A 12180-nucleotide genomic window follows, 5' to 3' on the forward strand; every position below is an offset into this window, starting at 1 on the left:
CGATAAAAATGTTGACGATAACACTTACCGTTTTCATTTCAAATATCATGATTATCAAGGTTGATTACCACGGTGTGGAAACTGTGTGTTTAATCCTTCCCAGCTTCATCCGAGCCTGCTTTTCACATAGAGTAGGCCTGGTACAATGAAACAAAACTGGTACCCTACTGATTCTGTTGTCTAATTGATGGATTTAACTGTGGCACAAAGCCAATTAAACATGACCAAGGAAAAAGTTAATTGGACAACACACAATGCCACGGTAACATTATGCTATGAATTAAGAATGCTCAACTCAGCCAGGTTTGTTTGTGCAGTGAGGATGTAGGCCTGCACCAGAATAAAGGAATCTTTTTACCCTCCCTCCCTCAGCACCCCCTCTGTAAGCCCACGTGAAAATGAGTTCCAGCTTCCCTGGTTAAATGATGCACTTTTGATAAGGTTTTGCCTATATTTTGTAATATAGTAAATGCTGTCACACCATTTGAAACTATTTTAGCTTGTGTAGGCTTATTAGTGCTTTCTGAACATATTGAACACACTTTTAAAAGTACCGCGATAATACAGGAAACCGTGATAATTTTGGTCACTATAACCGTAAGGTTACATTTTCATACCGTTACATACCTAATTAGATTACATGATATATAATGTATGTTTAATATATATATAATATATATATATATATATACACAAACCGTATACTACATCTATATTCAGGTAATACAGATACAATGTGTATAGCCATCAACAACAACTACTCTTTTAGGAGTCATTAGGGCTTCCCCTTCCTTGGCAGCTGATTATGGTGAAGCTCAGGGCAAGCACAGAGCCAGATCCGTGCCACACACATTCATGAGTTTAAAACCATCTGGGGTTATGGGTTCTCAACAGTGATTCACAGAGCTGGCAACTGCAAATGAAAACATATTTCCAAATGCAAATGAAGTCATTTGCTTGAAAGCAGGGAAATGTGTTTAGTCACTCTCTGCTGGCACATAAAAGCCTACGGAATCAAGTGGTTATCGCTCAAGCAAGTCAAGCCAATGTGTCAAACATGATGACTCAGAATACACTTTCAACATCGCAACAACACTCACTCACTACAGTTCACCAGCACAGACTGCCTTATCGTCCCATCTCTACAGATGTGCTATCAAGAGTAATTAGGGAGACATGATCATCCTGCACCACCCAACACCCATATTCCAACCTGCTTTAAACACACACATTGTATGTTTCCACTGAGCTGAATGATGCACACACAGCATGAGATCATGGCTGTGTTTACTGAATGTCACAGACTGCTGTTAAGTCAGGCTGAGGGACATGAAGGCTTAATAGAGGAGTGAGAAAAAGCTAATTGAAACTTTTACCAACCTGTACCGATGTCAGTAGGTGATGCACATGTGTTTGTGTGTTTGTGTGTGTGTGTGTGTGAGAGTGTGTGTGTGTGTGTGTGTGTGTGTGTGTGTGTGTGTGTGTGTGTGTGTGTTGCACTGTGTGACTTTATTATTCAAGTGGCTTCTGGGCACGGGGTGTCTAGTTAGCTGTAGTGGGGCTTAATTTAAGCATGAGATCTCAATTGTATAAATCTCACCATCTCGCTAACTATCAAAATATCCAACCCCCTATAGTTATGTGCAGCAGATGTGTGGGGCCAGCGTTCATGAGTTTTTAAAAGGCTGACATCATCACACTAACAGTCAACAAGGACCTCATTACTGTGAAACTTCAGCTAAATAGTCCATAAACACTTGCAAAACCAAACAATCAGCACAAAATGCATGTCAAGCGTGCCACACATTCTGCTTAGTGCAGGTTTTGCCCGTTGTATTTAAGGGGCTTGAGCCGGAGAGCGCGCCACCCCGCGAGACATAAAGATGATTTATCGCGGTTCGCACTGCTCGGGGTGTCTGCCAAAAGAAGGGCAGAGAGGGGGTGCCAGGCGGAAACAAAACAAAGTAGCCATCACAGCAGCGGGGGCTAGCCCTTGTTCCCCACACAGCGGTCCTGTCTAATCCATCCCACCACTGTCATACTGTGAAACACCCAGTGGGAGCCTGAGAGGAGAGCAGACTGGATATTCATAAGACAACACTACTCTCCTCCAGGTTCTTCTTGCTCTTTTTCTTACCCGATTCCAAGTTGTAGCCTTGAAGTATTGTCCTGGGAGTTGTGCTGATGTAGGCATATAATGCCATGCAAGTGTGACGCTAAGGAGAACAGTGGGTTATGAACACTGCAGTGTGACTGGAAGAGCAAAGTGCTAACAACAGTATGATTGTCAAGGTGCTAATACAGTCACAAAACAGACCAAAAACCTTGCATCTACTGTTAATCTGTTAGTCACTTTTTAGATGTAGGCATCTGATGAGTGAGTGAGTGAGTGAGTGAGTTTAGTGAGTGAGTGAGAAAGTGAGTGAGTGAGTGAGTGAGTGAGTGAGTGAGTGAGAAAGTAAGTGAGTGAGTGAGTGAGTGAGTGAGAAAGTAAGTGAGTGGGTGAGTGAGTGAGTGAGTGAGTGAATGAATGAATGAATGAATGAATGAATGAATGAAAGCAGGGTGGCTTAACTCACTCATCCTGGCACCTTATGCCAGTATGCTGCAAGCCCCGTGGTAACCGTCCTGAGTTTGACTGTCTGCCAATCTAGCATCAGCACTGACAGAGATGCAGAGAGTCTGCTGGCCAAGTTGCCCATAAAGACCTATAGGGGCCCCTTTGGCAAACAACATACAGTATGTATACATACATAAATACAGCCAAAATGACAAACCAGTCCACTCTCCATGGATTGATTGCCAGAGAAAAGTAGAGGGCAAAAAACTTTTTCTGACAGAAATAAAATCCATAGTTCATAGAGTTTATGGAGTTCTGTCTCTTACTTGGTTGTACAACTCTTCAAAAAGTATTATATATATAATTCTCAAGATTTGCTAACAAACTGACATAAATTGGGTAGAGATGTAAGTTAATAGAGCTTCATAGTTAAATAGTCACTGTTTCAAGAGAATGCCACAGCCAAAGACAGATAGTGGTACAGTACATGAAAGCTGGAATCAAAGCACGTCAGAACAGCCGATTCCTGAAGAAAGCCCTGCAAGGATTACAGAAATCACGTCAAGATCAAAGCCAGACTGGAATCCGATCACTGCCCGTTTGTAAGGATGTCTCTCCAGCACGATCACATTTGCATCGGGGTGTGATATGGTAAACACACACACACATACACCGCCCCCACCCCACCCCACCCCTCCTCTCCTGGCTGAGGGTAAGCAGGGCAAAATGACTTCATTTCTCATTGTTGGGGTGGAGAAAAAGGGAAAGTCGTGTTCCCTACACTGTAAGATGTGGCACAGATGCCCTCAGAATCCATCCCAGAGAGTCGGCTTCAAAGACAACGCCGTGCGGGATAGCCATTTCCATATCATCAATATGTATTGATGCCCCTGCCTTCCATCTCTCTCTTGCTGACAAACATGCTGACAGTATATCCTCTCTATGAGCTACACACAGTTTCTACGGCAATCCTGCAATGGAGTCCTCCATTGTCATCACCTACATTTTACAACCTGAACACCGACATCCCCCTCCAAAAAAAAAACCAAGAGCATGAAGTAAGTAGTAGAAAAGAGTGGCTTCCTGCATCTGTGAGAGGTGATGTTATTTCCTTGCGATGGTCTAGAGAGAATGGGTAACCCAGGGGCTGTATACATTACCATTTTGATAGAGCTGACGATGATGATGATGATGATGATAGTGATGATGATGTGGGGGGTACCAGTGGTGATGATGTTTATGATGATGCTAGTGGTCCGCTAATGATGATTGTCCTCCCCTAGCCAATACAATGGCAAACCTATCAGTGGACACAGGGGAACCAACCTCTCTCTCCCTCTTCCTCCTTCTGTCTCTCCCCATCTCTCACACACACTCTATCTCTCTGTTTTTACAGTCTTTCTCTCCATCTCTCTCCTCCACCCTCTCTCTTTCTCTCTGGAGGCAGACTGAGATGAGGCGAAGGCAGGGCAGCACTTTAGACATCATCAGCCCTCCACCCCCCTTGCCTAAAGAGATTCTCCAGCGCAGCATCCACATGTCTCAATGATGGTGCCACAGCGTCTGAGCCGCTCGGCTGTGTAAAAGCCTCCGCAGTCCTCTCTCACACCGTCACAGTGAGAGCGGACTCCAAGTTCTCGCTGTTGAACGTTGAGCGCTTGGTTCAAGTCTGTATTTGTTGACCTGGGGAGGTGAGGCAGAAGTGAACTCCAAAGGAATGGAAATTTCATTTAAAGGCCAACTTCATCTTTTCTCTCTCTCTCTCTCTCTCTCTCTCTCTCTCTCTCTCTCTCTATGTCTCTCTCTGTGGCATCTCACTCGCTCACGGCTCAAAGCTGACCTTGGGGACGGACAAATGCATGTGTGACCCAACACACAAAAACATCAGTGCGTTCCTCCGCTACGCCCAAGGTGACCAGAGCACGCTGGGCCATTTCAGCAGGCCATTTTGAATGGTGGCCATTCATGTGCACACCAAGGATAACTGCAATATTTGTCTCCATCAGGGCTATGTAAGAGTGCACTCACCTCCCTTAACAGAAAGGATATTACCCTTAAGAATATCCCAGCCAATTTATGTAACCGCACAGGATGTGTACTTGAAAGACTCACAAGAGCGCACAAAGGTTGATCGTGCATGCCAGTATTATTAAGTACTGTAAATCTTCTACGCCTACTATTGAATAGTGGTTTCTGTAAAAACTAATCTGAAGAGTGTATTTAAAGGCCACGACTGCAGCCACCTGTTCATCCCTCATCTGATCCATTTGCCAACAAGTAATAAGGCCTTCAGAGACTCCATGTCTTGGACAATGATCCAATTAGAAGTCCCTGATTGCTCATTATCATAGCATTAAGAACCATTGATTAGCACAGATTGTAGCTGGCAGATACTGTAGGCACCCCCATACTGTCAGTGCTTTATTAATGGATATCAGAGAGATGTTCATATATGGCTACTGAAATAATGGTAGGACTTCATGTTGAGATGGTAAAAATGTGCTGCTTGACATTTACTATACTATACTTATACTATACTGTCTACTAGACACTGCATAGCCTACTATCATTTTTAAATCTCCCAGCTGAATGGACTATATTGTTGAACATTTGTACTGATGTTCTGAGGAGCAGACGAGGATGTTACACTCTCTAATACTATAGCAAAAATTGCAGTTTTGATACACAGTAGGCCTGCAATGTAGGATTTTTTTTTGTAAGGGAGATGTTTTAACAGACAAACTATAAACCATTAAATATCTAGAGGGGGCTGAGACAGCTTTCATTCACCCTGTAATGAGCCATTTAACCATCAAAGTGATTACAAAGCTGATGACATAAACATAAAACAGCATTAAAAAAACAAGTTTCATGGGAATGAACATGTTCCATGGGAATGTGTTTAAATGTCCACTGAAATGTATGCAAATGCCCTATGCATAAGCAAAGCATTTGTAATTAGAGCTGAACATTGCAATCTCAAAAGTTCTTTGTATCCTGCAATGTAGTAGTATGTTTTTGTTGGTTTGCCACACACTGATCTGATTCCATGATTTTATAGAGGGTAGCTGTTTTCTCTCTCTCTCTCTCTCTCTCTCTCTCTCTCTCTCTCTCTCTCTCTCTCTCTCTCTCTCTCTCTCTCTCTCTCTCTCTCTCTGCAATCCCATTTTAACATCAAACATTTTACTGTCTTTTTGGTAGATCTCTGGCATAGATCAAACAACAAAAGAGCAGTCAGGTGATGGAGAGAGAAGGGAGATCAACAGACGGAGGTGCAGAACATTTGCTTAATGATACATTACCTGCAACCTCACACTTAAACGTGTATGTACCTAATTCAATAATAAATAATTTGGGTACTGTATATATATATAAAAAAATCCTCAGCTAATCTTTACATTTACATCCGGTCCAGCCGGGCTAAGCCTAGGTTGTCCTGAAAGTCTAGAAACGCCCCTCCAGGCCTTTCTGTTGTGTTGCTGGGGCATTCTGCAGCTCTGGAATGCAGTCGTATTAATCACACCCAGAGAGGGAGCCAGGGCCGGGCTAGCACAGCGCAGCACTCTCCACAGCAGTGCTGGATCAGCTGTCTGCGTTTTTTAATGCCTTGGTTATTAAAGCCAGTGCCTGCCGACATTTTAAAACTCCCTAATATATTTATAAAAGAGCACCGAGAGAGAGACAGACAGAGAGAGAGAGAGAGAGAGAGAGAGAGAGAGAGAGAGAGAGAGAGAGAGAGAGAGAGAGGGGGTAAGCGAACCATTGGGACTCAGCTTTGAAAAAAACTAAATCTGTGTGAGAAATTGGAGACACAGAAGATGTGAAATGCATCTCTAAAAGGTGCTGACATAAGGCTTCGTATCCATTGATCATGTAATCTCTATTTCCAGGCACCGTGGAGCCAGAGTGGTTTTGTGTGCTACATGATGTGATTAAGGTCCAGCCAAACAGAGCCACTCAGAAATGGATAAATCTCAATCTTCATGGCTTCATAGTTCCATAGCTGCCCCTTCTTAATTCACATTCCAGCACAGTTCAGTTCTATGAGTAATTGGTACAACTTTATTTGGATGGTCCATAATGGGCAGTCAATAATATATTAGGAGTCCTAATATTCAACTAATATTCAATTTAGCCTTGAGTGATTTGAGTCCCTATCCCTAACATCACTATCAAAAGTCAGTTTGTACTCAGTCAATGGAGAGCTCAATTTGACCATTCTCAGAGTATCTAGATTGTAGATTATAATTGCAGGGCCATCAAAGTTAACTGAGACTGAATATCATTTCTTCTCACTTTGTGAGGCGTACAGGTCTTGCTTTCGAGGCCGAGCTCTTATCATTAGCCTATGTCCTTGGTGAGACCCTCCCCTCAATAATCTGGGCCATCCGAAATTTCACCAGGCTCTATTCTGGACACAACTAGGGCACTGACATACCAAGCCATGAAGTGCACCGTTTGTCTTCGCTTCACCTCCCTTAAGACATTAATTTGAATATCCCAAATTCAGCAAGACTGCTCCTTTCATCAGCCCTTCTTTTTATGTCTCAATCAGCCCTGAACTGGGGGCTGTAGGTCCTAAGCCATGTTATTTACTGCACTTATTTTACTGAGCTCTTTGACAAGGCCTGTGCAAAAACATAATCCGACTACTTAAAAACATAACCTAAATACTATTATAATTGCATTATGTATTCTTGGCCTATTACTTTAATGTTTCATCCAGCAGCTTGGGCTGCTACTTCACTTAATTCACCAACAGTATGTTGTCTATTTTATTTTTTCCTAAAAACAACTGCACACACTTTTCTGAAATGTAGCTGTACAAAAGTTCAAGTAACACTTCACATTTACTTGCAGGCATATTGCCATATTTCATCAAAGAGACCTGCAGAAGGTCACAGGAAAGCTACATGAAAAGCTATGTATGCCCAATAAGAACTGGGGAGAGCTAGCAATCTGCTGTACAAGTATGACCAGATGTGGATATTAATGAGAATATCACATTTTAACATTATCAGCATACTAAATACAAAATCATTGGGAAAGACATGGTTCAAGATATGATTAATATCATATCCCGTAAGTTCTAGTCATACAATGGGACATGGTGACAAATGGGTATACATTATAAGCTCTTTGAAATCGTCCAGGATTGGTCATTGCATGCACACAGGACTGTCCTCATGAACTCCTATTGCCTTTAATCTTGTCCTCCGCTGCTATAGCAGCCTGACACTCGTATTAAAATGACAAATGTGTCCAGATACCCTCAGTGACCTGCAAGCCACCTCACACCACACAATGACACAACGACACACAGCACTACACCAAGCTCTACAGCATCTCCCTTGCTCTGTGTGCAAAAAACAAAGGTAGATTTCTTTCCTGTGTGGCACTCCGCCCGTGTCTTTTTCGTCGACTTGATAAAGGAGAGTGTGACAGGAAGATAAGGCCTTAATGTACCTGCTCTTTGACTGAGGCCAAGATGGCGGAGGTGGTCTCTTTCTCAGAGCCGTCGCCGTTGGAGGCGGACAGAACGGGGTTCGGTGGGGCGGACTTTTCAGCGTCGGATGGCTGCTCGGGAACTGGCATTACTCCTGCAACCACAGTAAACCAGGGCAAATGCTGTCACAACAACAACTATTACAATAACTATTACAAAAATAACAAAAACAACGAACAACTGTGACAACTACGAGCTGACAGGCATTACTCCTAAAGCCAACATCAACAGTAACAACACCAACCACAAGCACAACAGTCACACCACAACCACAACCACAGAAACAACACAACCACAGCAAGAACAACAACCACAATAAAACAGGCTGACAGCTTTTACTTGTTTAAGGTTAGTACATGGCACAACCCCTAACCATTATTCAAATCATTCAGAACAATCCTTACAAATAATGACCTACTGGCTATGACATTATTCCATAAGTGGACCTATGATGTAAATTAGGGGACTAGAATGCTGATAGCAGTGGGCAACTTGGCACAGAGAGTGAACATCCCTGTTGTCCTCCATTCTTCTTGTTTCATGTCATTAAGTTGGTCTGTGGTCGCAACAATCTCACCAAATATAAAATCCCCCCGCAAGATATAAAATGCTAGAGAAGAATTTTACACTGTAGCAATTCTGCCGCTATACTCTCAGACCCTCTCTTCTCTCCGTATGCGCGTATATGAGCGAAAAATTAACCTGAGGGGAAATCAAGACAAATACTGCCTTCGGACTATCTGTATTGATTACAAACAAACTCCAAGTAATAACCAGGCCATTTCTTTTCTCCTGACTGGGGCAAGTTACACAGATAATGACAAATGGCGCCAGAGAGGAAGTCTTAGGCTACTCCGTCACGCTCATTGGCTGTGTTGGCAAATCACAACCCCTTACAGGCCCCATTAATAAGCAGTACCTGCCGTGAGTTTTGGAGCCACAGAGATATGTCCAACCCCAAACCCAATAATGTCTGCTTAGACGCTCATTCTCAGCTTGTTTATCTACTGTGGCTCAATCATGCTTTCTCAGGTTAGCAGGCCCAGTTACAAAAGCCATGAAAAAGTAACTGGTTGTTTACTGTTGCCGGAAAAAAGCAAACAGATAGAAAGGACTTGTTTGCTGTGTCCACTTCCGGGTCAGCTCAGAATGAGGCATTGTGGGCTTAAGGGAACTAAGGGCTTTATCCTGGCTAAGGTAATCTCAACCCTGCCCCAGCATCCACGGACAGACAGGAAATCATAATTGTGTTCGGTTGGTGACCGGCGACATGACAAATTGCAGAATCAGGCACAGAGCTGAGATCGAGGGGTCATCTAGCTGACAGACTCATCTTCGCTGTCAGACCCTTGTCCGATGGCCTTCGCTTGCGACGTGAACTGCCGGCATGGGAACAGCTCACTGAGCACACTCCAGTCATTTCATTATGGGATGGATACCACAAGCCCTCGGCATCCACGTCATCACAAGAGGCTGGCTGGGTGCCAACAAACCACAGGAGAAGCTGCTCCAAATGCAAAAGACTGAACGTATAAATCAGCCGATCATGACGAAAGAGATAATGAATGAATGAATGAATGAATGAATGAATGAATGAATGAATGGATGAATGGATGGATAGATGGGTGGATGGAAGGATAAATGGATGAATGAGTAAAATTCTGCCATAAATATTTTTTGCTGATTAAAACTAGATAGTTATGAGATGCCTGACAGCACTCCTTACAGCCTCCTAATAGCATCACTTGCTCCAATAACGGGCATAAGCCTTCATGTTCTCCTATTCAGGTGATCTGACATCTAAATCAGCAACAGCACCAATCTGTCTGGAGTTGGACACCTGAGGGGAGAGTTAACCTGGGGTTGACGTGTCTCTGAAATGCTGCATATGGTGTTAAAATGACCACGGCTGATTTCACGTTAAACCGGCCGTGAACAATCTCTCTCCTCCCTCAGCCCACAAAAATCTAAACTTGACTTTTATGTGAGCGCATAAACCCGCAACAGCTGATGACACTTCACTTTGTGTCCTCTGTATTCACAGAAGGTCGGTAACACAATCATGTGGTACAAAAAAAACAAGCTGATAATTGTTGTGAATGACAAAATATGTCACTCAATCTCTCAGCTATACAAGACGAATGAATACTTTTCTCCCCTGAAGGAGTCAATATGTCAATCACAAGGCCTCTGCACTCTGTCGTTGTTTTTGGTGAGAAAAGAGCCGCATCCCAGTGGGCTCTCTCCACACAAAGGGTGAGTCAACCACCAGTGTTGTCCTTGGAAGCTACCGATTGAAGTCAAGAGAACCCATCAGAGTGTGCATCCTCCAACAACAATACAGGACAACATGACTGACACCCTAGTCACTAAGTGTGCAGCACTACAAAAAGGGGAAGAGGAGAAAAACACACAACAGCCACAACATATTGTATATTAAAGAATATATGCCCTATGCAGGTCTGGTTATTCCTTCGCTGTTTCTGGGTTTTCGCCTGATTTGGGCTCGCATTTTTCACGACATAGCTCCCCCTGCAGCTTCGGTAGCAAGTGACTGCTACGCTAAACCCCCACTAGCTAGCGAGCTAGCCATCAATAAACCAAGCTAAACACATAGGGCTCACAATGAAACAGTCGAGCAAACACATTGTTCAAGAGACTATCAAATCACATTACAAAAACGAAGTTCACCCAAGGGTAGGCTACTTACAATTTCAACAGCAACAAAGCCAAGTCGGAGTCCGTTTTGCAGTCTTCTTAGAAACTACAATCTGACTACATTTTCGAGTATTTCCGCCGAGTTACATCCGGATGTGTTCGGACCGTGACCAAAAAGTTGCATATTCGTTTTTTCCGCGGAGAAGCATTAGGGGGAGACGAAGCAAAAAAAGTGTTGTAGAACCATCATACCGACTCTCAACCTGCATAATTAAGGTAATTTTTGCTAAAATTGTTGCATAGGGCCTCTTTAACAGCCAATTCACATTAATGGACGGACTGACCAGCCTTAGCGCAAAACATTTTAACATGCCTCCATGCAAACAAGAATCCCTTGAAATCTCATTAAAATGCAAAGCATTGTTTATCACACACACAGCTAATTATCTATGTAACACAAAACATATAGCGTGCTTCAAAGTGTCCTTGTTCTCTGGGAATATTTATCACTGTTTGCCTGTATGACCTGGCTTTGTTGATGTGAAGACAACAGAAACCCTCCATTGGCTCGCTATGGACAAACGACTAAATGCCAGCGTGTTTGTTTAATAAGTGATAGCCATCAAAACATGGGGGATCTGATTGTGTTATAATTATCAGAAAAGGTCAATAAACATGGACACATCAGTTTGACAAATTGATCTCCAATAGGCTGTGACAAAGAACACATTAATTAAGAAATCATGAGGGAAATATATTCTACTTTCAAGTGACAGAGGCCCTGTCCACTGTGGTGGTTTGGAGACATTAATCTGATTTTTCCAACTTCATAATGTGTCCTGTTTTTTCACTGCATGGCTCAGGCAATATCCCTGTGTGTTCCCAGACACAGCCACCACCACTGTGCAATTTGAGTGGGCAGAGCAGAGGGCAGAGAGAGCAAAACACCAATTTGGTTGATGAGATGTCTGACGCATCCGTGTGCCAACAAAACATTTTGTACCCATGCTCAAAAAATGAGGGCATCTCTGGCCACCGTCATGGCTAAGCCTCTTCAAAGGTGCCAGCACTGTCCTCCCAGGACCCTGGCGTCCAGCGCCTCTGGAAGAGAGAACACATGCACAAGCTCTCACTTGTAAAGAGATGTGAACTGATGGGAACTCAGAGGCAAAGACAGCTTATTAAAAACGGAGGCCTGGATGATGAGGATGCCTCGTTATCACACGGAACCAAGAAGACTGATCTGAACCCCAATCTCGTATTCTCTCTGTCAAAGAGGGAGAGAGAAAGGGAGAGAGAAAGAGAAATTCTTCGATCCAGAAAAAAAACCCAGACGATGGGATTCTGGGAGAGTGTGATGGGCTTGTGCAGACCCTGAGAGCAGCTGACTCGGATATCCACACATCCGAGATTTGGCTTATTTCAAATACTGCTTTCAGTTGAAAAGAAGAAAATT

General features: G+C 43.3%; 1 protein-coding gene across 4 annotated transcripts in view; it reads right to left on the minus strand.

Moving 5' to 3' along the window:
• The window catches only part of ctnnd2a (catenin (cadherin-associated protein), delta 2a), a 295331-nt gene that overhangs the window by 259631 nt on the left and 23520 nt on the right, over positions 1-12180 (minus strand). For 2 of the 4 annotated variants that reach the window (XM_042068872.1, XM_042068871.1), the window contains one exon: positions 8027-8160. The exons of 1 other annotated variant lie outside the window; for it this stretch is intronic. In XM_042068872.1, the coding sequence (XP_041924806.1) occupies positions 8027-8155 (129 nt within the window). In that variant the 5' untranslated portion in view covers positions 8156-8160. Of the gene's footprint in view, positions 1-8026; positions 8161-12180 lie in introns of those variants that run through there. One more of the 4 variants, XM_042068873.1, reaches the window with a different exon arrangement.

Source organism: Alosa sapidissima, chromosome 17, assembly GCF_018492685.1.
Source record: "Alosa sapidissima isolate fAloSap1 chromosome 17, fAloSap1.pri, whole genome shotgun sequence".
Lineage (NCBI taxonomy): Eukaryota > Metazoa > Chordata > Actinopteri > Clupeiformes > Clupeidae > Alosa > Alosa sapidissima.